General features: G+C 35.9%; 1 protein-coding gene across 4 annotated transcripts in view; it reads left to right on the forward strand.

Annotated features, from left to right (window-relative positions):
• KIAA1841 (KIAA1841 ortholog) overlaps positions 1-10355 on the forward strand; it is a 60309-nt gene extending 49954 nt beyond the window's left edge. For all 4 annotated transcript variants that reach the window (XM_031950523.1, XM_031950521.1, XM_031950522.1 and 1 more), the window contains exons 17-21: positions 293-321; positions 480-553; positions 7506-7594; positions 8125-8216; positions 9175-10355. In XM_031950523.1, coding sequence (XP_031806383.1) covers positions 293-321; positions 480-553; positions 7506-7594; positions 8125-8216; positions 9175-9211 — 321 coding nt within the window. In that variant the 3' untranslated portion in view covers positions 9212-10355. The remainder of the gene's footprint in view (positions 1-292; positions 322-479; positions 554-7505; positions 7595-8124; positions 8217-9174) is intronic.
• Positions 10356-27603: the final 17248 nt, after the last annotated feature.

Consider the following 27603-nt stretch of genomic DNA (forward strand, 5'->3'; position numbering starts at 1 on the left):
GGAGGTCAGGAAGTGCCTCCAATCTCAGGGGAGGGTGGGAGTAGCCCCATTAAGATGGGGGAGAGCAGCTTTAGTTTACCCTGTGATGGCAGGAACTCCAAAGATCTCTGTAGTTTACCATGAAACGCAATCATCCTCCACATAGGGAAGTGTTAGGTGTGAAAACATTGGTATGTTTAGGAATGAGTTTATATACTCGAGATGACTGTTTTGCATACTAATTTGTGTTTAAATCAGCAAATGTGTTACAGTTGGGCCTAAGTGTCAACATTGGGTTGTTTTCTTTTTTTAGTCAGCTTCTAGAGATGCCTCTCCATTTGTGTAAGTACAGCCTTTGCATCTTTTTTTATATGAGCATGTATTTTCTTATAATAACATTCATATATAAACATACATGTATATACATACATGGAGACACATTCAAATAAAAAAAGCATGGAACCTGATTTTTTTCTCTCTCTTTTTTTTTTTCCAAATAGTGTGAGTATACAGAGGAACAAATGGGATGCCTCTAGGTCATTGAGGTTCAATCAGGATGCTCAGAGAGAAGAGGGTAAGACATATTACTTTGGTTAACACATTTGTATTTACATAAGAAAGATAGAATGGTTAGTTGTTTTTTTTTTTAATGTTTGCAAAACATGTTGAACAAACTTAAAAGACTGGAAGTTTTTTATAAACTTAACAGTGAAGGTGCTTATCAGTAATCCAGACTAGCCCCAAATTTTAAAGATGAGGAGGTTGATTTCTAGGGCACTTGAAGTGCTTCAGAGAGACAGTAACAACAGCAGTAAAGCTAAGTCTAATGCAAATCTCTTAATTTAAAGATTAACATCAGCATTGTAGTGACTGAACTTCCAAGAGAGTGAGGCTATCCCTTTTGTTCCTATTCACCTGATAAAGAACAACACTCCAAGTCTTTCCCAAACTCCTACATATACTACTAATAGTATATGTCCCTTTTAGCTATATACTATTATAGTAGAAAGGGTGTGTGGAGGTGTATATATGTATAGTTTTTTTTCCAAACTGGATAATTTTTGTTTGCATTGTACTAGTGATAAACAAAGGGATTACCAAACTATGTAAGAAAATATTCTTGCAAACTGGGTTGGGTTTTTTTTTTAATGTACTTCCTGATCTGTGGTCACTTTTCATCTTGTGATTCAGAAGCCTTTTCACTAAAAGAAAATAACAGTTAGACATTTTAATTCTGAACTATTTCTGTGTTGACTACACATTTATGTATATAATGCTATATTTGATAATTGCCTTATTAAAAGAGCACATAATTATTCCAAACATTCTTGGCTACATTGAGTTATAGACCTCTAAGGATTGAAGAAATTGATTCAAATTATCAGAAAGAATCAAATGGATCTAGGGTCCTTATGCACCCCACTAAAAAATACTAAAGAGAATAAAAATTACTTTTAGAAGCACACAAAAATACTAAAGAGAATAAAAATTACTTTTAGACCAAAATAAAGCAAAGAGAACCAGTACAATTTTTTTAGATACTGTAAGAACAAATTAGTTAAAGCATCAGAAACAAGTGGAAAAACAAGCTCCAAGATAATACACCCAGAAATGTTCTGAATATAGTTAAACAATACATTCAACTTATTATTTTTCTATGAACTCTAGGTCCAACTCATTATCCATTTACAGGGTCCAGCTAGCTCTGTGGATTCAATTGAATCTCTTGGTCTAAACGATAAACATTGATAAGGTCTAGATTTAGGGAACCAAAATGAGATTAGGGTTTTTGGTAGTCGGGGAGTTAAATGATAAGGTTTAGTGGCAGGTTCGCAGTTCATCAGAGAATCAAATGGAGAGGTTTGGCTCCCCTGCAACCCCTTGAGATTCAGCGCAAGGGTAGGGAGTTTTGGGGACTCCCTTCTGGTAGCGCAGAGCTTCTCTGTAAAGGAATTTACAGATTCAAAAACCTAGATTGATGAAAGAGGTTTATTATGGGGATTGGAAGTAAGGTTAGAAATCCTGACAGAGAGGCATAAAGTCTGGTTAGGGAAATAGGTGAGGATAAGGAGAGGGTGGCACTGGAGAAAATATTCCAGTGGATAGAGGCTCTTTGGCATCCCAAGCTTAGCATAGCTGGCATGTTTAGAACCTCTGCAAAGAGAGGATTTTAGTTTGGCTCTTTTATATTGAGTGTCCTAGTGAGGACTGGGAGAGCCTGGATCTCCTATTGGAATTCAAAGGGATGCTTTTTGACCAGGATTTGTAATTGAATAAAAGGCTCTGGCATCCTGGAAAGACAACTTGTCTGGGGAGGATATGCCTCAGCCAGGAGGGGCTGGGAATCTGAAAGGAATCACAGATCAATAGGAAATACAGTTTCTTTCTTCTTTTTTTTTTTTTTTTTTTAAATAACTTTTTATTGACAGAGCCCATGTCAGGGTAATTTTTTTTACAACATTATCCCTTGCACTCACTTCTGTTCCGATTTTTCCCCTCCCTCCCTCCACCCCTTCCCCCAGATGGCAAGCAGTACTATATATGTTGAATATGTTGCAGTATATCCTAGATACAATATATGTATGCAGAACCAAACAGTTCTCTTGTTGCACAGGGTGAATTGGATTCAGAAGGTAAAAATAACCTGGGAAGAAAAAGAAGAATGCAAACAGTTTACATTCATTTCCCAGTGTTCTTTCTTTGGGTGTAGCTGCTTCTGTCCATCCTTGATCAATTGAAACTGAATTAGGTCTCTTTGTCAAAGAAATCCACTTCCATCAGAATACATCCTTATACAGTATCGTTGTTGATGTATATAATGATCTCCTGGTTCTGCTCATTTCACTTAGCATCAGTTCGTGTAAATCTCTCCAAGCCTCTCTGTATTCATCCTGCTGGTCATTTCTTACAGAACAATAATATTCCATAATATTCATATACCACAATTTACCCACCCATTCTCCAATTGATGGGCATCCATTCATTTTCCAGCTTCTAGCCACTACAAACAGGGCTGCCACAAACATTTTGGCACATACAGGTTCCTTTCCCTTCTTTTAGTATCTCTTTGGGGTATAAGCCCAGTAGTAACACTGATGGATCAAAGGGTATGCACAGTTTGATAATTTTTTGGTCATAATTCCAGACTGCTCTCCAGAATGGTTGGATTTGTTCACAACTCCACCAACAGTGCATCAGTGTCCCAGTTTTCCCGCATCCCCTCCAACATTTATCTTTATTTTTTCCTGTCATCTTAGCCAATCTGACAGGTGTGTAGTTGTATCTCAGAGTTGTCTTAATTAACAGTTTCTTAAAGGGACCACAACCCACTTCAACATTACTACCCAACCTTGTTTTTTCACTGTGGAGATGAGAACAAATATTCAAGAAAAGGAAAGGATACAAGCATTACCAAGACACCAAAATGCACTCTACAAAAGCCATCTTTTTCAATTTTATATTTTTTAACTGTCTGGCACTAGAAAGAATAGAGAACACAGAAGTAGAATCTAATGAATTAAAAAAAATACTTTTAGTCAGTGCTAAATGCCTAGTGCTTAATAAATACTGTATGTATTTATCGGAACCCATACTAAAACACAGTAGGGAATAGACTCCTTATTCATTAAAACTGCATGGCTGTATGACCCAAAAAAAAAAAAAAAAAAAAGATTTAGAGACATTACTAATATCACATACTATAAAAATAGAGATAATAAACTAGTTCTGCAAGCTAAATTTTTTTCCAAATTATTAAAAATCTAGAAGAAAATTTTTAAATGTATGTGTGTGTATGTGTGTGTGATGGGTAAAGTCAACCTACCAAATAAAAATCTATAAGAAAATTACATGTATTTAACCAATATTTGCTCCCAGTATGGCAGTGGTCAAAAGACATAAAATTGACAAAAGAGGAAATGGAAATTCGAATTTTTCATAACTATATCAAAAGACGTTCTTAGTCCAAGGTGAGAAGAGAAATATGGATGGATGGATGAATAGAAGATAAATTCACTGCTCAGCAGACTAGCAGATCAGCATTCTTAATATGTTTTTGATGAAACTTAACTAGATTATGTTTTTTTTAATTTATTTAATAGCCTTTTATTTACCCATCAGTGTCCCAGTTTTCCCGCATCCCCTCCAACAATCATTATTTTTTCCTGTCATTTTAGCCAATCTGACAGGTGTGTAGTGGTATCTTAGAGTTGTCTTAATTTGCATTTCTCTGATTAATAATGACTTGGAGCATCTTTTCATATGACTAGAAATAGTTTCAATTTCTTCATCTGAGAATTGTCTGTTCATATCCTTTGACCATTTTTCAATTGGAGAATGGCTTGATTTTTTATAAATTAGAGTCAATTCTCTATATATTTTGGAAATGAGGCCTTTATCAGAACCTTTAACTGTAAAAATATTTTCCCAGTTTATTGCTTCCCTTCTAATCTTGTCTGCATTAGTTTTGTTTGTACAAAAACTTTTCAGTTTGGTATAATCGAAATTTTCTATTTTGTGATCAGTAATGATCTCTAGTTCTTCTTTGGTCATAAAGTCCTTCCCCTTCCACAGGTCTGAGAGGTAAACTATCCTGTGTTCCTCTAATTTTAGATTATGATTTTTGGAAAGCAGAGTACAGTGAGTCAGAAAGGGTCCTCACAAGGTTCAGTAGGAAGGCTGTTGGGTTCAGAGTCAGCAGATCCACTTGTGAGTCCTCTCTCTTCTGCTGATTACTTGTGCAAGTCACTTAGTCTTTCTGGTCCTCAGTTTCCTCACCTGTAAAATAAAAATTGAGCTTAGTAACTAATCTCAGTTCTTTTCTAGCTCTTCCTAATAGAGAGCAGTTCCATTGCTAATTCTTTATCCCAGAAGAGCAGCACAAGGGCCAATATTTACAAAGATAGATATAACTGTCATTTTATAACAATACCCGAAGTCGTCCTTCACTTATACTCCCCCAGAAGAGCTGTCCCAGATTACAGACTCTGTAGGTACCAGCACCACTCCCTCCTGTTATTTTACTTCTTCCAGCTAGAAGATACATGAGGTTTAATATTTTTTTTTTATTTAATAGCCTTTTATTTACAGGATATATACATGGGTAACTTCACAGCATTAACAATTGCCAAACCTCTTGTTCCAATTTTTCACCTCTTACCCCCCCACCCCCTCCCCTAAATGGCAGGATGACCAGTAGATGTTAAATATATTAAAATATAACTTAGATACACAATAAGTATACATGACCAAAACATTATTTTGCTGTACAAAAAGAATCAGACTCTGAATTATTGTACAATTAGCTTGTGAAGGAAATCAAAAATGCAAGTGTGCATAAATATAGGGATTGGGAATTCAATGTAATGGTTTTTAGTCATCTCCCAGAGTTATTTTTCTGGGCATAGCTAGTTCAGTTCATTACTGCTCCATTAGAAATGATTTGGTTGATCTCGTTGCTGAGGATGGCCTGATCCATCAGAACTGGTCATCATCTAGTATTGTTGTTGAAGTATATAATGATCTCCTGGTCCTGCTCATTTCACTCAGCATCAGGATACATGAGGTTTAAGATAGGGACAGGCAGTGGACCTGTGATTTCATTGACAGGGGGAACCATGTTGCGTGTTGACACCTTCTTTACCCAGATCACTGAGATCTCAAAGGATTTGTTCAAGATCACACTGAAAGCGTGTGTTATGTGACAAGTGGGGAAATGTTTAAAAGAATTGCACATGTTTAACCTATATCAGATTACTGGAGATCTTAGAGAGGAGGGAGGTAAGGGAGAAAAATTTAGAGTACAAAGTCTTACAAAAATGAAGTTGAAAACTATCTTTACATATCTTTGAAAATATTATTGAAAATAAAAAAAAAAAAGAAAGAATGTGTTAAGGGGGAGACTTGTTTTGCACCAAGGTTAATCTCTGAGGCCAGCCCTCTGTCCACTACACCATGAATACTTTCCTTAGTTCTAAGTTAAGACATTTAATCAAATAGTGTAGCAAGTAAAATTACAAGAAAAATCCCCCTCACATAGATGACTGTGATCTATTTGTATGTGGTCCACACAGAGAACATGGAGTCAGAAAACACATGTCTCATGGCAAAGAGTAGAAACCTGTGAGAGCAGGATCAGTGTAGAGTAGGTAGACATGGGTAACCAGTGTGTCTGGCCAGAGCACCTGTCCCTCTTGATTCCATCATACAACTCTTTCCTGAGTGAGAGTCTTTGCCAGTCTGTTGGTTGATGAGCGTTCCCCTGCTACTGTAATTTGGCTTTGGTTCTTAGACTGTCTCCTAAGGTGCAGTGTCAAGAAATCTATTCTTGACGTGAGCAAACTAGTGCGTGGCCACCAAATCCACCAAACCCTGTCAGGGAAATAAAAAAAGCCAGCAAAATTACTCCCTTCTCTCAACCCCCCACTATGATTAAATTTCTTCTTTTACAGATTATTACCTGACAACTCTGTGTAATTCTTATATAACTGATTTTGAGTCTCTAATTCCTAAAACCATTTCAGAAGCTCTGTTGGAAACATAAAAAAATAACAACAAAAACAAAAGGAACTATATATATATATATATATTTTTTTTTAACCAAATATTTTACCTTTCTTGATGGTTTTTAAATAATTAACTAGCTTTTTCTTCTTTTTTTTTTTTGCTTTGAGAAAGAGAAATTCTCCAAATAAAAAAATTGTGTAAAGTATTTTAATCTAATTTGTAGTCATATTTGTTCAAAACTAAACTCACTCTTAACTCTTGTAAATTTGCTTCCCCTTCCTCCTGTCTATCCAAAAAGTTTAATTACATGATCAGTCACCAAAATATTAATATACTTCTTATACATAGACTTACTCTCAGAACATGTGTATAGTCATCATCAAAATAGTCTTAAACTCATGAAGAATAAAATTGGTTCTGGTTATGAAAACTTAGACTTTAGTAAATCTTACTTTTGAATACTTAACCAGATTCCCCCAAGAGCTTCATTTAAAATTTCTTTACGCTTTACTAAGAAAGGAAAACCCACTCCCATAGTACAAATCAAATTCCTCATAAAATGTTCTGGTTTTATGGTAAGATTTGGACATTAGACATCCTAGTTTAGTCTGGCTTTAACTTTTTTTATGTTCTCTGTTCACCCCTGGTTTCTTAATGGATGCTCAAAATTTGGGGATATCTAAAAATGTCCAACTTCAAAGACATTATATGTATTAATGTTAGGCCAGCCCAATACAATATCCTCAGGAGTATATCCCTTTGATTTGACCTAGCCTAAATTTGTTCTCCTGGAGTGAAACCCAAAGCTACCCCACCAAAAAACAAAAAAACCTGAATTCTGCATTTATTACCTGTATGTTTTCATAAAATTCATGAAGTAACTTTGTAGTTTGATACTTGTTTACTGAGGTCCTACAAAAAACATGTTTACTTAGGAATGTTTCCAAATGTACATTCCCAAAGTCTTGATTTTTAGAATCCTCACAAGAAAGTAAGCAGATTTTACTATTTATTGTGTTTAGATCAGCGCCGGATGTCTGAAATTACAGGGCACCTAATAAAAATGCGACTAGGTGATGTGGATCGAGTCAAGTCGAAGGAAGGAAAGGAAGTAAGAATTACACTTTAGTATCCTTTTCTGAGTTTGAGCATGCCTTTATTCTGATTTGAGTTGTTTTCACCAAGGGAAAGTGAAAAGTGTTTCCAATGTAATTCAGCCCTTGTGGACAAGTATAAAAGCACACAGAGCTTACTAACCACCCACCCAGGTACATGCAAAGTTTCAAAGTAAGCTGGGTATATGTGTGTTTCTGTTCCTGTTACAGATCTTTAATTCAACTGGTCATGTACTATGTGACTTTCCTGAAAATTTTATATTAGTTAGGTTTTGATTAATAGCATCTGGTCCAGATGATTAGTAGATATAAATTGTCAATTGATCCTGCTATGGCAGCTATAAATATCAATGTAAGTATAAGGCAGTAATATGCATTAGCTAGAGCAGTATTAACATCTATTATTCTGCAGATCTTTAATTTAAAAATAAATTTTCAAAGCTGATAAATGGACCCACTGATAAGCAAAGTAATTATTAAAGCCAAATTAGAATAGCTTCATAATTTAATTTATTTTACTTTGCAGTTTGCGGGTAGTATTTATTCTAAGCTTGAAGCTCAAGTCAAGGCCTCAATTCCAGTCACTACACGGCAAAACAGCACAGAGAAAAACTCAAGGTAAATCAGAACCTGAATTAGTGTTCAAGAGAGCACTTAATTGTGAAATTACATTTTAAATTTCATGAAACAAATAAAATAGGAAGAAGTATTTACCTTTTGTCTGGACTATGTATGTTAAACATCATATCAAAAGATTAAATGATGCGAGAAGGAAAGTAGTAACACCTGTATTTTTTTTTCAGAATTTCAACTTTATGAAGCAGTTTCAGAATTGTATTTTCAAGTCTTTGACAAAGACTAACAATATCAGAAAGTTAACTTTTTAGCTTTTATAGGGTATCAATAAAATTTGAGTACTGTTTAAGCTGTTTAAGTTATTGAACATTTAAAATATCATTGGGACACTGAGTGATTTAATAAAACTTTACTTGGAGCCAAATGCTGATGTCACCAACCTAGTTCTGCCATGTTTCTATCCAGGTGACCTTGGGAAAGCTACTTATGTACTCTCTCTAATAAAGCTTCATTTTTCCCTCTGGATGGAGGCCTTCCCTCGGTCAACATTTTAACAGAAATTCAAAACTTAATGGCTACTGGCTAATGATAAGCCTCTTTGAATTTATGTAGTATCCTAGATTGAGTTAAATAAGACTTACCTCTCCACTTCCCTTATTTTTTTGTAGATAAGGGCACTGGAAAAATTCAGAGAGATTAATTGAATTACCCAACAGCATAAAAGAACTCAGTAGTTTCTCTAGAGGGGATGTGAGTTAACGTTCCCTGATTCCAGATCCAGTATTCTACACTGTTCCTATTGACCCCAGGCCTGACCCTTTCCATCTCTGATATAGCCATTAAGAAGCCACAATGAGACACTGCAGGTGAATAGAACTTCAGGGGAGGAATGTGTAGTAGTAAAATTTTAATTTATATAAGTCTTTACCTTTTAATTGGTAACAAGTATCCAAATGATTGTTTTTAATTTTCATTTGCTTATTTTTGTGTTTTAACCTAGGTCTAAAAGTCGTTTTGGTCAAAACCGTCCTGTATAAGACACCTCAGGAAAGATCTCAGATAGCAGAAGGCAGTGCTGACATCTGAAATTGTTCATTTTTTGAAGCTTTTTGGAAGGCTGCCATCTTTACCTTTTAAGTGATTTCTCAATTGAATACTGCAGATGACATTAATCAATTACTAAGAAGAATGAATGCAGATCCAGTTAGATCTTGTTTTTTTTAAAAAAAAGAAATTTGTAAATATGCAAGTTCTTAAATTTAATCTGCTTTTTAATAAGTTATGCTATGTAGAAAATGTTTATTTATAAATTTGCACAGTTTTAAAACTTCTAATATTTGAGAACCCTAATTTATTTCTTTGAAAAGAAAGAAGCCTAAATTCTAAACGTTTTCTTGGTGGGGTTTGTTTTTTTTTAAGACATTGAAAAATGACTGAAATACAGCTGGCAGTGTTATCATGCATGTGCATTAACTAGTATTGTATCATTTCACTTATACATCTTGGGATATACCATATTGGGCTTTAGGATGTGCAATGTGATTCCTAATGATGTTATATAGGTTTGCGTGAGTATCTAGGGAGTAACAAAGACCCCAAGATTGCAGTGTTTAAAACTTGAAGGTAAGGTAATTTTTTGTATGTTGGGCGGAATTCATTTTTCTAGTTTTATCACATAAAAATGAAAATGTTTGCTATCAGCCTATTTTTTTTCCCCTCTTTCCAGACAAATGTTTTCACATTTGTTCTGTGGCCTAAAAGTGCAGATAATTGCCTGGTTCCTTATGTGTTACTAGTACCATTCTGAATCTGGTAGAATAGTTATTCGTCTTTGGACACAATCAATTTAGCGAAGTACCCCAAATATGGAAGGGTCCCAAATTTAAAAATATTTATTTTACAGCTATTAAAATAGTTCACATTTTACAGTGAGATTACTGATTGTTTTAGAGTTGTCTAGACAGACAGATATTTGTGTACATTTGGTAGGAACACAACTGTGTGTCCTCAAAAGAAATCACAATAAAATTGTATACTGCAGATCATGTTTTAATTTTTCTAGCAAAGCAGAAAGAGTGCTCAGGGAAAATTAGTTCCAAACCATAGCACATAATAAATGATGTGTTTGGAAATTACTTTTACTTAAATCGCTGGAAAAAAAAAAAAAAACCTCCTTAAAATGCACTATCTATATATTTTTCAGCCTTTATTTCATTTTTAATTAAAATTATTCAAAATATTTAAATTAAAAAGCAGATTTAGATTTGTGAGGGTGACAGCTTTTAATTGACATATTAAGTATTGCACTCAGTTTACACATAGAGAAATCACTATTCCAAACAAGTATTCAAATATTCTTTTTAGTTTACTTAAAGGATTTTGCAGCTACATTTTATTTTCTCTCTGAAAATAAGTATGGCTTTGCCAAAGCCTTTGTTTCCTATTCAAAAATTTTATTCCATTTTATTGTTTTTAAAAACAGATAAGTTTTTCAAAGAGAGTGGTTTACTATTTAATATGTGTTCAGTATTAGAATCTTGGTATAGTTTATTTTTGCCTTACAAATGATCTTGGTTTGTTCTTGTAATGAACTTTGTTTTAATACCCACGATGATAAGAGAAAAATGTTTCTTAAATTTACTGACGTAAAAAGAGTAAGCTGCTTCTCTCCTAGAGAGACTGGACCACTGGATTGATTTTTTTTGTTTGTGATTGTGCCATTTTTACATGCCAGAGTATTTCAGAATTTGAATTTCTTCAAGATGTGCTTTTTATTTTTGTTTATGTCTGTCTGTACTACATAGCATAAATACAATTAATGTTTTAATAAAACCATATTAATAGCATTTTCTTTGTCAAACATATCCTGCATTAACTTTTGAGTTCCCACCTCTTTAACCAAAATAAATAAATGTTAATGAAAAATTGATTAATGAATTCAATAACTAAATTGTTTAGTTTGTTGTTGTGAATCATTCTTTCATTCGCTCCTATAATGTAGATAACCAATAAGATACTCTATAATTTGCCTTATGCATGATTTTTATTATAAAAAGATTTTTATATTTTAAATCAAGGTAGTCAGCATTTATTAAAGCATGTCATATGCTAGGCGTTGTGCTAAGAGCTCACCAGGAAAACAAATACTAGCAAAAACAAAGATGATCCCAGCTCTCGAAGAGTTTACCCTCTTATTGGGGAAGACAGCATAGGAAAGGGAGCTGAAAAGTGAAGAGGGAGGAAAAGGCTTCCTGGAGATTCTGGGGGAAAATCGTCAATTAGAAATGGGGGAAGTAGGAGCAGAGGGATCTTCCCAGGTGAGGCGGCCTCCCGGAGTCCTGAGCCTCCAGGCAAGGAATGGGAACCAAAGCCCCGAAGGGAATGGCTTGTCATGTGCTGGGGACACTCTACGTGATCCAGCAGCAGAGGTGTCCTCTGCCTCAGAAAACCTCTTGTTGCTTGCTGGTCTTCTGCTGATAAAGAGTAAACAATAAACAGTTGAATGAGTAAACCTGTGGGCTCCCCCAGCCTTTCCCCAAAGCCTTTCCAGTCAGTGGGATGGGGCCACAGCATGACCTGTGTGCCAAACACCAGAGCAGGACCTGAATGGAGGACAGCAGCATTTCAAAGGGCAAAATGTTGGGCAGCTGAGTAACGACAATTCTGCACATTTCTGCAAGAAGCCTAGGGAAAAGCAGAGACATAAATACAGTTTCAGGGAGAAGTATAACCGGCGAAGCTGTACTCCACAATTCCACACAGATCTAGAAAATGCATCAGACCTGGTCGGGGGTTGGTAAATCCAAGAAAAAAAGTGTTTTCAGCCCAGGTTAGGCTATAAAGATAGAAAGGTCTAAAGGCACTGGTAATGGAGTTTAGCCAGCAACAGTCTCACAGAATATTCCAGCTCAGCAAGGGAAAGGAGACTAAAATTCTCCACCAGAGCTAGAAGAGGTGGTCAAAGACCTATCAAGCAGAAACCCGGGCTAGTGCCAGATGCTAGAACATGCCACTTGGCAGCTTTGCCACGCCACCAGTTCCAGGTCAAAGGTCCGAGGTGGACATGGACGGAATCTGCTCTGAGGGATGGTGGTCTGTCATGAGGGTCCTGGGCTAAGGGGCAAGGTAAGCAAAAGACGTCCTAATGGCTCTGACCCAGGAGCTGAGCAGGGCTGGCCTCCAGCCCATTCAGTTCTTTTTATAGATGAGGAACTGAGGCAAAAAAAAATTAAGTGACTTGCCAGGGTCACACAGTTAAGTGTCTGAGGCCAGATAGGAACTGCACTCCTTGACTTAGAAGAAGAATCTAATGAACAAGTATTTATTGACCACCTATTTTATAGCCAGCCTTTTCATTTCAGTAAAAAATGACACATTTTCTGAGAGATCCTTCCCAGTTTTCACCCTCCTCTGAACTTCCAAGAAATCCAACAGATCAATAGTTACTAACAACCAGGTAGCTGATAGCTCATCTAGTAGCTTGGCTTGTTGCTCATCCTGTTTTAAGTATTGGACCCTAAGGAACTGTTCTGTTTTCTTGTCATTGGTGACATAGGAGGTAATGACTCCAAAAGTCTACAGGAGGTATTAAAGTTGGAAGACTGCAAATAAAATGTAAGGTATCTCAGAGCAGGGGTGGGATGAGGGAGCTCCAACAACAGACACTGAGGGAATGTGGGATTCTGGGTTGTTACGACCTTGCAGAGGGCACAGAGAAGTCCAGGAGTGCAGCCGGTGAGAAATGATGAGATGCTACTCTAGGTGGATGAAAAAATGACTGGCGCTTTCCCTAAATGGAAGTTCTGGGAAAAGCATCCATGTGGTAGCAAAGCATGCTGTTTGCTGCTTTGCTTTGTGAAAAGGAAAGAATTCACCTGGAGAAGATTTAATTCTAAGAATATATCAGAAATGTTATAACAAGAATCATGTTACTCATTAGGAGGAAGATCTGACTCATCATGCTTGGATTATGGATGCAGACCCTTCTCAGACCATAATCTTTATCTTCTGGGAACAGACCTCTACTCACTGCCCTCACTACAGAATAAACGGGGGGTGAGGGAGGGGGAGTAATAAAGACAATCTGGCCATCCTCCTCCCTTCAATAAAAAGTTCTCAGTAACAGCGCTCATGGTCTTAGCCTATGGGGAAAAAATAAATGGAAGACACAAATCCCCATTGCTTAATCATCTTTGCTGTTGGAAAGCTTTCCCAAGTTATTAATAAATTAAAAGCATAAGACTGTCATTTGGTTCAGTTTCCAGCTTGGGTGGAGAAAATCCCACCCAAAGTGGTACAGACCATTATTATCTCTATTCCACAAGTCATTATCACTGCTAGAAGAAGGAAAAGAAGGAGGAAGAGGACAAGGGAAGGGGGAGGGAAAGGAGCATTACACAAATCACAATGGAGTTTTTGTTGGTCACAATCTTATATCAAAGATTAAACTAGCTTTTAAAACATTAGACAAATTCATAATTGTAAACAGAAGAATTGGGGAGTAAATTTGACATCTGGAGGAAGAGGAAGAGGGAGGCAAAGGAGGAATTAAAGCACTTTTCTGTCTCCCAGAGAGGAAGAGAGAGGCCACATCCATCAGTATCCCAACCAGAGGCAGATGTCGGGTGGGATCAGCCAGCCACAAATACCCACTCTCTAATATGAACTGGAATCAAGAATTGTCTGCTGGAAAATGTTCTCCCTCCATTCACGTTCCTGTGTTGAAGTTTTCTCTTTCTCCCAAACTCCTGCTTTTAGTCTTTTTTGCTAACCTTCCTTTTTTAGACAAGGGGAACTTATACTGCCCATCTAGACTGTAATATGAATGAATGTGCTGTCAACTCCAAAAGAATATAAGTTCCTTGAAAAACACAGGCTATTTCATTTTTGTCTTTGAATCACCAACATCTAGCAGAGTACCTGGCACATAAAAGGCATTTAATGAATCACTTTTGATTCATTAAGGGTTGTCCCTGTGTAGGGCACTGTGGATACAAAACCAAACATGAAATAATATCTTTCCTCAAGGTACTTACATTCTAACATGTATAGGTTTATGTCAAATTTCTATTTTTGCAAGATTATGATTAGAATTATATTATTGTGTATTATTGCAAGATAAAGATAATTTGGGAGACAGAACACTACCAGGTGTAGGATCAGGTATATATATATATATATATATATATATATATATATATATATATATATATATATTTATATGGCAATTCCTGAACTGAACATTGAAGGAAATTGAGATTTTTCTGTCTCAAGCAGTGGTTCTCAAAGTGTGGTACAGTGAATCCTGGAGGGTCTCTGAAATCCTTTCAGAGGATCTACAAATTCAAAATTAGTTTTTTTTTCTATTCATGATAAATATCTATTATGTAACCTATATAAACAAAAACTCTTTGGACATATTCTCAATAGTTGTTAATACCGTAAAGATACCGAGAAAAAGAGTTTAAGAACCACTGTATAGAGTACAATCAACTGAAGAATATGTTCTGATACCTTCCATGATATCTATATGGTGTGATTGATTTTTTGACATTAACATTTGCACAAAAAGTTAGCCTGGAGCAGTGGTTCCCATTTAGTAGATCGTGGACCCCTTTGAGATTCCAACAGGACAAGGGATTTGTGCTAAAAACAACAACAAAAAAAAAAAACAAAAACAAAAAAAACAGGCAAACTTTAAAGGTACCTTAAGCAGTAAATTGCTCTATTATGTTATAAATATATTTTTTTCTCTTCAAATAAGAATGTACATTTGAAGCATCATAGGTTTGTTTCTGTGGTAATTCAAACCATTATCATCATGCATACAAGGATTTTGATCTTTGCACAAACATTACTTGAAATTCTGACTGACACTTTTGACTAAACCAATATTTTCTTGCAGTTTCTCAAATGTCATCAAGTTGTTTCCAAATAGCTACAAGAGTTTGGAATTCAAATGCAGAACAACTCCAAAAAGATTGTTAGAGGGAGTGCACCTGCTTTCATTTGCATTCTATACAGTGCAATAGAGTAGCTCCCCGCTTCCCCCTGTGTTACTCTGTAATTTTATCTCATCAGCTTATATAATCATGATATCAAAATGTTACGAATGCATATAAACTATATCAAATTGCTTGTCGTTTTAGGAAGAGGGAGAAGAGAGGAGGGGGAAAAGAAAATTTTAAAACACAAAATTTTGTAAAACTGAATGTTAAAAAATTGTCTTTACATGTAATTGGGAAAAACAAAATATTTTTTAAAAAAGACAAAAACAAAATGTTATGAATGTTTGCATTCTTGTAGCACAAAAAGACTTTGAAAAGCCATGATCACAGATCATGCACATTTTATACCATCCTGAAATTGTCATGGATCATCATCCTATTTAAAGGTATCCTCTGCTTATATTATAATCCTTCTATCTAGCAGATTTTGAAAAAAAAAAATAAGCCACATGAATCAATCATTTAGTAGTTTCTATGACAGTGTTGCCAGTTTGTCAGTGGTAGAAGAGAAGGTCATTTTTCTTTCATTGTTAAACTTACCTTACATATAAATGTTGTTTTAAAAAATTAAGAAATATTTGCAATTTAGCATTAAGCACATTTATCACTTAATATAACATTTGCCATTTTTTAATTGAAAAACAAATACTTTTAATCCTAACTAGCTACTATTGTCATTTATTGGTTAATTTAAAATTTAAAAAATAAATTTCTATTGCTCATCAAGCTGAACTTGTAAAATTTTCCTACCATTTTCCCCTGCATTTTTGTGTGCAATCATTTTCACTTTACTCTTGTTTAAAATCAAAATACAAAAATAAACTTAATAAAGCAACAGAAAAGATTTTACAGTTGTCAAACCAAGTACTGCAAACCTTTGTACAAATTTTTAAAATCCAATATCAAATTAAATTTACATGAATATTATATCATTTTAAACAATTTCAAAGTTGTAATTTATTTTTGTTGAAATGCAATTTATATTCAACAAAATTTGTAAAATAAATTTAATATGAAATCTGTCAAATAATAGTAAGCTTCCAAAAATCTGGCTGAATTACTGATAATTCTTATACAATGTCCCTTGTAAAATATTTGTATTTACTATATAATTAGTTCTCTAATTTTGTTTTTAGATTTCACATTTATATGTAGGATAATATTTTATATTTTGTAATTATGCTTAGTTTAGAGGTTGGGAAGGCAAAAGTTATCATTGTAGTTACTGTAAACATTGAATAAGTAAAGTTAGTGGTTTGCAACACATTTTTCTTGTTGAAAGGCATTTGCAGAAGAAAAATCAAGAAGCACTAGTATGGAAGTTTTGAAGGTTACGAATCCAAGAGGAATCTGGAAAACTTAATGATATTCTGACACTAGCTAGCACTATAAAGGTGCAAGAAAAAAAATCCTATTGCAACACCCAGAAATTTGGCTGCTTACCAAATAGACCTATAAATATAATTTGGGAATGGGGTTAGGAGAGGAAAACAATACCCACAATGACTACAACAATGTAAATAGAAAGAACAACAATAAAGTAGTAAAAACTGAATGTTATAAAATTATAATAATTATAATATTACAATTAATTATAATTAGTTGAAAAAATATATGAGAAGGTAATGTCCCATTCCTGTGAAGAGTTGATGGCTCTATGGGTATAAAACATTTCTTACAGCATCTAACTTTTTTGATGTGTTGATTGGTTTTCCTGAATTTTGCTTATCTTTTCTTTGTTAGAAGAGATGACTCTTTGGGAAGGAATGAGGAACCAACATAGGGGAAAAGCAAAATATATATTTCTTTTAAATATAATGTTTAAAAAGGAAATCAGTTCATGAATTCATGCTGAGTGAAGTTACTAGAAGCAGGAGAACATTATACACAGAAACAAGATTATACAATTATCAATTTTGATGGACAAGGCTCTTTTCAACAAAGAAGTGATTCAAGGGAATTTCACCAGACTTGTGGAGAGTCACCTATACCCAGAGAAGAGGACTTTAGGGACTGAGTATGGATCATAACAGCATTTTTACCTTTTTTGTTTTTATTTACTTGCTTTTTTTTCCTTTTTAATTTTTTCCGTTTTGATCTGATTTTTCTTGTGCAGCATTATATTTGTGGAAATATGTATAGAAAAATTGCACATGTTTAACTTATATTGGATTACTTGCTGTGTAAGAGGGGATGGGGAGAAGGAAGGAGAAAAAATTTGGAATATAAGGTTTTACAAGGGTGAATGTTGAAAACTACGCATATATTTTGAAAATAAAAAGGTTAAAAAAAAATAAGAAAAATAAAGTAATAAAATATACTTTTAAAAAAAGGAAGTCAGGGCATCCAGGTGGCTGTGGATAGAGTGGATAGAGCACTGGCTGTGGAATCAGGAGTATCTTAGTTCAAATCCTATCTTAGGCACTTGACATTGGCTAGCTAATGGAGGAAGAAGAGGAAATCATCAATAATCCAGGCCCTCTCCTTTTGTTTTTCCCATAATTTTCCCATCCGTTCCCAATTAATGAGCAACTACTTTCCTTCCAGTTCTTTACTACTTTAAAAGGTGCTGTGATAAACTTTTTTTGTACACATGAGAACTTTCTTTAAGGTCTTTAACCAACTTGGGATAAATACACAGTGTTTATTAAATCACTGAGTCAAAGTATGAGGCTAGATTGAACACATGAAAATGAATCTTCCTAACTCCAGATTCAGAGCTCTATCCTCTGGGCTACCTAAGTGTCTCACAGGTACTGAGTTACAGGCACAAATGTTTGTGTGTATGTGTGGTCTATAAACAATAAACACAATAAGATTCTATATTCTCCATATCTTTCAATAACAGCCTGTGGAGTAGACCCCAGCAGGGCCGTTGTTAGTCCTTGCATGGGTAGCGGACCACAGGGAACAAAAAAACATTGTCCAATCCTACAGGTACAGGTACAGGTACCTGGATCAGGTATGAGAAGCTTGGACTGTGCTAAATGTTTCAAACTCTGGTGTCCCAGCAGAACTTTGTTAGTCTTGATAAATCCCAGACCAATGGTTGGAGAGAACAATTTTCCTATAAATATCCCTCACAAGCAACCTCCAGTTTCCTAATGCTGTTTGGTTCTATTTTTACAACACTTAAGCCCCTTTCCTTTGAGGAACCAGTCCAGCTTCTTGGTAATTCTTACTGACTGGCAATCCCACTGCAGAGCTGCTCTTTGCAAAAGCCTTCCTGTTTCCTCTTTATTTTCACTGAGATTGTTCTCAATGCATGTGTAAATCATTCTCAAAAATTCTTTATAGAGAAAGAACTAGGAATATCAGTCCACAATTAACAATTTATTTAGTTCCTCTCTTTTATGGGACGATATTATGGTACATTATTTTTTCCAACCATTTGTTTTCTTCTCTTTCAAGTGTTTTGAGAATTACTCGGTGCCCCCAAAATTGTTCTACATGAACCCCTTTATCTGTTGTTGGCCTGTTCTAGCTGCTTTTGCCATCTTTTCTTTAATACTATTTAAATTTCCTCATGAAGTACACAGAATCCAAACGCATCACTTGTATGGTATTAGTGAAGAAAACTATTTATTATAGAAACATTAACAGTTCTTTTCCGTGATTTGGTCCATTTTCTGTCTTCCCTTCAACTTGATCTTTAAATACTTTGGGAATGACCCTCCTTCACTGTATATCACACCACACCTTCTACAAATGTTTTCTTCCACTATTTTTTTGATGTTTTATGAGAATACTATTCATATTATTTCCTCTTTTCTCCTTCATAAGGCTTTGTGATTGAGTATATATTTTATTGTAGCATCATCATTAGCTGCCAGGATCAAGTGATTGGTGATTAAGATGATTTACCTCATCATCATGATGACTACTTTGACTACATAAGTTAAATTTGTGTTGGAAATGGTAATAACCTTTATTGATAGATTGTTTAAATATATCAGATTGAAGCTATTTTCATTGAATACTATATATTCTCAATTTTGTTCTTCTAATCTGGTTTTGATGTCAACATTTTTCCCCACAAGAATGTTGCTTTGTTTTTAATATGGCTTGTGACAAGCAATATCAAAGCCATCCACTCTAAGTTTATCCTGACATTTTTAAAAATAGGCAACTTTAAAATAAGCAAAACAAAGCAAAATTCTGAGAAGACTGATCGTTATATCTCTTGAATTAAATATGAAAAGATAAACCACATTTCTTCTAAAGAATATTGAAAAGAGTCTCACAGGATCTGAAAAATGTGATTTCATTGGTGTGGATATTATCTCTACCAATAGAGTCTTTGTGACTTGAAAAATATTTGAGAGTTACTAAGGCTTAAAAAATGTATTCTTCTGTGGTCATATTGGTGATAAGCCAGGCCAGTCCTTAGACACTGGCAGATACTGGAATTATACTTGAAGCTAATTCAGCTTAATTCAGCCAGAGCTTGCATTCTATTGATATAACCTTTAAAAATCCAGTCACCTTTTTACCATAATGAGGTACCACAATTGGTCATTAGTAAAGGCAATATACAGAATAATTACCTTCCAAAAGAATAAGAAAAAGAAATGGGTCAGACTCTAACTTTTTTATGTCAGGTATTTTTTTTAAATCTATGGGGGAGGTAAATCATAAAAGCTAGGCTGGAAATTTTCCTCAGGCTTTGTAGTTATGTAGCTCAAACTTAATAAGAAACAAGTAATTCATGTACTAGAAACATGAAATCATTTTGCTGCTCTCTTTTTTGCACAGGGAATTTTCCCTTTTCTGCTCTGATTGTGGGTTGTTTTTTTTTTTTTTAAGTGTACTATATCACACCCACTCCCAAGACACTCTGATTCCTGCCAAGTTTAGTCACTTGTTCTCCCAAACCCAGCGCTGACCCAAAATGAGCAACTTGCTTAGTTCTACCGACTCTCCCATGTAGGTACAACAGTGCAGATAAGGCAGTAGTTGCCATAAATGAATGCTTCCCACTGGGGCAATTTAGTTAGGATTGTCCAAAATGTAGGAGATATTTTTTATCTTTGTATTAGAGTAGGAATATGGTTTTAGTGGGTTTGAATAATTTTTTATTTGAAGCCAGGATTGTTCTTCTGAATCTCATTATAAAGTCAAGTTAACATATTTTGGTTCTGAATATTGTCTTTCTCACTAATGGGCTGGAAATGATAGTAAATGTTTGTGTATGTGTCTACACGTGTTTGTATGTATTTACACACACATATACATGCATATGTGAGTGTATGTGTTACATGCTTTAGTACATAATGTTGTGTGCATATTATATACCATATAGTGTTACATGTTATTCATAGTATATTACATATACATATCTAGATGGATATAACTATATGTATTTGGGACTGAGCTAAGGAATGGACCTATGATTTCATTGGAAAAAGAAACTCCTAGCATTTAAGGATATTTGGCTTCTCAGTTTAGTCTGGAACTTTCTCTGCTATATATATATATATATGTATATATATGTATGTATGTATATATGTATGTGTATATGTGTATAAATATGTGTATACGTGTATGTATATAATACAAATATATGTATATGGATGTGGGTATATATATATGTAATACAAATATTATATAAACATATACATAAAGAGATTATTATCCAGGAGTATGAATTATTTTTCTTGTTCTGTACCCTTATATTATTTTTCATTCTAGTAAATTTATTTTTAATAAATAAAGTCATAAAATATACTTTTATTCATGAATCATGTATGTGAATTTTTAAAAAAGTTTGGATAATTACATATCAATGTAATGGATGTTCTTTGTATTCTATTTTATGCATTTAAAAACATCATCCTGAGAAGTGACCTCAGAGTTTCACCAGAGTGCCAGAGGGCTCCATGAGCTAGGAAAGGTTATGGTTACCCGTCTTAGAGAGTTTCCTTAATACTGAGAGTTTAAGTGCCGTGTCCAGGTTAAATGATAGTCTGTGTATAAGAGGCAATATTTGAATTTATGGTCCCATGACTTCAAGATTATTTTTCTTTCCACTATTCTGCCTCATAATATATGTATACATATATATATATGTAACATATATTAGCTCTGTTATATATATGTATATGTATGAATCTATACATATCTATCTATACATCTATTTATACATATGTATATGTATGCATTTATGTATTTTCATACATAAATATTTGTGTGTATATAAATACGTACACATATGAATGAATGGATGAATGAATAAATGAAAAGATATTTAAGCGCTTACTATTTTTGCCTGGCAATGTGCTGAACCCTAGGTATATAAATTTATAAGCACAAATGCAGCCTCTGCCCGCCAGACGCTTGCTTTTTAATGATGCTCCAGTGATGGCCAAGGAGAGGCATTTAAGTCAGAAAGTTCCCGGGAGGCTGGAGGATACACAAGAGCAGTTTGAGGCGCTCTATCTAAAAACGCTCAGAGCTGAATCACGATTCCAGAAGTCGGTGGGGATGAGGGCAGAGGTGGGAAGTGATCCCAAGCTGGGCCCCTCAGGGAGAGAAGCTTTAGAGGAGCCAGACATGAAGTGAATGAGTCGTGACTAGGGATTTTTCCAGAGGGACTCACCATTGAGAAGTGTAGGGCCCCTGAGGTGGGAAAACTCCTGGAAAGGCTGTGGAGAAATACAGATTCCTTTTCCAAGCTGCCTTTCTATTATTCTGTTATTATAATTATAATTATTGTAACAATAGTTATATAGAAGAAGTTTCCTTGTTGGGTAATGACCAATGTCAATGAAATCACAGGGCCAGTTTCTGTTATATTTTATATTTTATTCTTGAACTAGTGGACTTGAAGACATGGAAAGTGGGAGGCAAAGATGAGGAGAGACATGGAGACATAGTCAGGGAAATAGCGACAAGGGATCAAGTGTTTTGTCCATGGAACAGCCAGGAGGCTGATGCCGTGGGACCTAAGAGCAGGTGCTGGCGGGTAGGCCGCAAGGCCCCAAACAGGGACCTTTCTCTTGGTCCTGGAGGTGATGGGGAGGAAGGAGGAGGATCTGCACTTTAGGAGAATGACTCGGACACCAGATGGAGAGTAGTTTGAGAGGGACAGACCCACCATCCGTCCCCTGTGTGGTCACTGCCCCAGAGGCATCTTACAGGAGATAAGGGGGCACATTGGACCATCTGTGTGGGGAGACACCCACCCATCTATGGTCTGTAATCGTGCCCCTGCATCCACGTGCTGTTCAATCCTGTCTGACTCTGCGCACCCCCGTTTGGGGTTTTCTCGGCAAAGTTTTGGGGGCCATTCCCTCCTCCAGCTCATTTCACAGATGAGGAAACAGAAGCCAGCAGGTTATGTGTATTTGCCCAGAATCCTAGACTCATACGTGTCTGAGGTCAGACCTGAACTCACAAAAACGAGTCTTCCTTGGCTGCTGGTGTGCCCCCGAAATGCCCAGTGCACATACACACACGTAGTCACTGGGCTATAAACCCCTTAAAGACGCTGCCTCTTTTATCCCTGGGACTTACTCCAGTGCTTGGAACATAGTAGATACTCAATAAATAGGTTCACACATGTGTGTATGCATAATATATGTATGTGTGTGTGTTTGTTACCTGAAGAAAGGAAAAAAATATATACTATATATAATATGTGTATGCATACATATGTCTTAGAAATAATCTATCACTAAGCTTCAAAAACTACTTTTACTTGACAATCTTCTATATGCTTAAAAAAAGAGAACAAGATAAATGTATACTTACACACACAAACACACACATGTACGTATTCTATGAGGTCAAAATGATGGATCTCAAACGCCGGCACAGAAATCAACAGACTCGGTGTGGAGATTATCCCTGGCGGTTACCAGGGCAACTGTGAATATTCAGCAGATATCTTTTCCTGCTGAGAAGTCAAGAAGGAGGAAGACCGAGAAAAGGTCATTGGATTTAGCAGTTAGAAAATTCATCTTTGGTAAACTTAGAAAAAGCAGTTTTAATTCAATAGGGGATAGCTGAGGAAGCCAGGATTTCAGCTTCCTTGCTTCCTTTGTTTTCATTGTGTTGTTGAAATCATATCCGATTATACTGACCTTTTCCCTCAAAATGTTTTATCTACATAAATTTTGTGATCCCAGAAATGTTTCACTGTTTTGAACGCTAGAGGGAGAAAGCAACCTAGCAGAAATGACATTACAAAATCAAAACAAAAGGTGAATAAAAGATATTGTAGTGTTTTGGAGAAAAAGATCTGCCTTCTGAGACTAGTTTCTTTAGAAGCTAGAATTACCGACCTGCTTTTGTCCTTTCTTTTATCCCAGGATCTTTAGGGCCCCAAACAGAAGAGATAAATTTAATTTTTCTTAATTTCCCCCCTAAAAATACATGTAGGGTGTTCTTTAATTTAACCTGAGTTAATGCTGGCTGCCCAGGGGAAAAAGGAAGAAAACAACCATTAATTAAATATCTATCTCGTTTTTTAAAATGCATGGAAGGTTGTCAAAAGAAAGAAAGGGATTATGAAGCCTGGTCATATTTTGGTTTTCCTTTTTTTTCCTTTCCACTTTCATCAAGTAAAAGTCATCTTCAAATACCATTCTAGAATGGAGGTAACTTGTCATTGTCTGACTCCTAGAAAGAAACATCTTGGCTCAAAGCCTCCATTTCCTTACCTTCCTCTCCACTCTCCCTGGATTCAACTCTGCTGTTGAACTTTCTTCAAGTTTATTATTATTACTGACAATAATAGCTAATAATCACATAGCATTTACCATGTGCAGACATTGTGCAATTTATAATTGTTATCTCATTTTCCCCATAACAATCCGGGGAGGTAGGTGCAATTATGATCCCAATTGTACAGATGAGGAAACTGAGTTAAACAAAGGTTAAAGTGTCTGATGTTGCCTTTGAATGATGAATCCTGACTCCAGATCTGGCATACGATCCATTGTACCATCTACTAGAATCTAGATGCTCTAATTTACTATATCTGATCTTCTAACTGCTCTAGTTTACCCTATCTGATGCTCTAGTTTACTCTATCTGATCTACTAATTGCTTAATCTAATTATCTTTTAGAACAGAGATTACAGCTTTTGATCCTTTTGAGTGCCTTTTCCTCCTGGACATTCTGCTATCCTAGTGGCTTTGAGGACACTGTTTATTCCTAATTTGTTCTTACTTGTCTAATTGTCTTTTCCTTTTTCATCTCTTTGCTGAAAAATCATTCATCTTCTGCTTCCTCTGAGTGAATGTCCCCCAGGATTCACCTAAATTCAATCAGCATTTTTTACATCTGGGCATTTACGTGTAATGCAGAAAATCAGTGGATTTCTCTCTCCTTCCCCATCCCATGTGCCGGACAAGGGCACTTCTCATGGAGATGGACCCCTTTTTACATTCTTGCTGAAGAATATAAATTTTGAGATGAAGAAGCAAATCCTTATTGATGGTTCTCATGTCTGTGTACTTGTGTCAAAGTTGAATGGTGGCTGACTCAGGAGGAATCTTTCCATTCATTACATTATAAGATTTTTGATTGTACATGTATAACCTATATCTGATTGCTTATTGTCTTAGGGAAGGAGGGGATAAGAGAGGGAAGGAAAAAATTTTGGAGCTCAAAATCTTGTAAAAATGAATGTTGAAAACTATCTTTATATGTAACTGGAAAAATAAAATACTATTTAAAAATTATAAGATTTTTTTCAAATTTGTCACTTTTTAAGGAATATTACATTAGGACTCTGCCAGTGGTCCCTTGGAATTCCAGGGATGGAGGGGGGGGAGGATTTCTCTCATTCTCTTCCCAGAAACAGTTACAATTACATGCACATGATAGTAAAAGCATGTGCTTGCCCTGGTAAGCCTGAAACTGGACCCTAAGTCAATGTTTGCTTGTCCAACAGACATTTCCAGTCTTGGCAGCTACCTCATGAGTTCAAGAACTCCTGGTTCCCTGAACTGGTGTTGGCTGTCCAGGTGGAAGGTGGGAAGAAACAACCATTTATTAAGCACTTATTATATACTAAATACATACAAGTATTACCTCTTTTCATCCTCACAATGACCCTGTCAGGTAGATGCTATAATGATCCTCATTTTACCATTGGAGAAACTGAAGCAGACAACTCACATGATTTGCCCGGAGTCAAACAGGTAGTAAGTGCCTAAAATAAGTCTTCTTGCCTCCTGGTCCAGGTATATCCACTGTGACACCTCACTGGAGGCAAGTAAGTATTTCCTACAACTCTACTACTTTTCAGAAGATAAGATGGCTTTGGATAATATCATCCTGAACCTAAATGAACTGAAGAAATCTACTTGGCCAGCTAGAAAATGTGGACCTTGTGAGGTGCTCAGTGTGAAATATCTGCTCAATAGTCCTGCCAAAAACATCATTCTCCTCTTTTTTTATTCTCTTTCTGGGAGACAATATATAATGGGTTTTATATTTTAAGTGGGACCCTGTCCGTATCTCTCAGGGATGAATTTGATGACTCTCTGGGGAAAGGATCGTCCAGTTTGGTTTGGGACAATTGTTCAGCCATTTGGTTAGGAAACATCATTGGAGGGAAATCAGAACGGGGCACTATCCATCAGAGAGAAGCAATGTCACTTATTCCTCTCTGGACCCTACTCCTGACTCTTTGGCCATTTCCCAGCACCGTTCTTAGGCTGGAAGCCGTCTTTATACATCGTGTTCTAGCAACCTTCTCGCCAAGGAAAACCTAAGGGAACAAGGCAATAAAGCAAGCCAGGCTTTTTGAGAGGAGATGCTAACAAAATGACATAGTTCTAGAGAACGATGGAAATCACATCCAGGGGAAGGGTATAAGGAGCCCACGTTAGTGACTGGTGCTGAATGATGTTGGGGAGGGGGGAAGGGGGAACCAAATGCTCTTGGAGATAAGAAGCTAGTTTATAATCCAACTTCCTGTCAAGTGAAAAAAGGAGTTCTCTTATGTCTCAGGGGTTTGCTTGTCTGTTTATTAAACTTCCAGGGAGCTTTTTTGTTTAGTGGGAAAGGAGTCCACCAGATATCTAACACCTTTTCATTCTGTAGGATTCCTCCTCTGCCCCTACAACTCTCTCTCTGATTCTCATTTCTTCCTGGAACTTCAAGGAAGGGATTCCAGAACAGCCATGTTCACATTTTCTTTCTCCTCTCTGGGTTCCTTTTTCTCTCATACTCCAGCCTAAGTACTTCCCCAATTCCTTTTCAGTTTCTTCTTATTGTCTTCCTCTATCAGAATATAAGCTCTTTGAGGTCAGGAATGATTGTTAGTTTTCCTTTTATTTGTATCTACACAATATCTGGCACATAGTAAATGTTTAATAAATACTTGATTTGTAGTAGTTTTCTCTTCTCCCTTTATTCTGAAGATGAATATTTTATTTTCCCTGAGAGCTTTTGACCTTTTTGGTCCTTCCTTGTACATTGATATTGTTTATTTATCTTGATTCATTTATTTTAAAAAAGTTCCAATATTCCACAGAATACATGCTAAAACCTCATTCCTGGTTTAGTGGGAAAAGAGATCATGTGGGAAACAAGTTTATGAGTCATTTTAGTCTATATGTTTCCTAGCTGAATTCCCAAGGATGGAATTGAAAGAGAATCTAAGGTCTCCTGAGATCGTGAATCCATCTGTGGGTTATATTGTTTGAAGTAACCTGATGGCACTCCCTGACTGGCTACCTGGTTCTGAGCCTAGGCAGTTCTCTCCCAGTTTTTAGAACAAGGATTCTTAACTTTTGATGCAAGAACTTTAATATATATACATATATATATGTATATATATGCCTTATAACAATATTTCAATATAATTTATTTCCTTTATTATCCTACAGATTTTATTTTATACATAATAGTGCTTCTCCTCTCCCTGAAGAGGTTGCAAGTGTGTTACACTTCCTTCTTCCCAGTGGCTTGAGGTTCTGAGGTCCAGGAACTACAATGTGCCTAGAACCAAAAAGAACAAACAAAATAGATCAAAATCCCAATCCAGATTCTTGGGGGTCATAGAACCTAAAAGGGAGAGGAGAAAGGAAATTTTCCCTCATCCCCATCCCCCAGCTTAATTTATGGTACTTATGCTATGTGTGATGAGGACCTCTTTCACCTGGATGCATTTAGAAAAAGATAGTAAGACTGACCCAATATGGTGGTTTTAAAGACCTATATACTCTGTTCCCACTATCAAGCCAAAGGAAGGAAGCTGTTCCCCCCAAATGGGAGGGGGATGCAGGATGTCCTCTCCCAAAAGCAGTCTGCTGTCTCCCATATGTACTCCTCCATCTTAGATGATCTGGACACAGGCCCTATTATATAGGTTTTTTAAACACTATTTTGAGAAGGGGCCCATTAGCTTCACCACATTGTCAAAGAGGTCGATAGCATGGAACACACTCCCCTGCTCTAGAGG

Source organism: Sarcophilus harrisii, chromosome 2 (assembly GCF_902635505.1).
Source record: "Sarcophilus harrisii chromosome 2, mSarHar1.11, whole genome shotgun sequence".
NCBI lineage: Eukaryota > Metazoa > Chordata > Mammalia > Dasyuromorphia > Dasyuridae > Sarcophilus > Sarcophilus harrisii.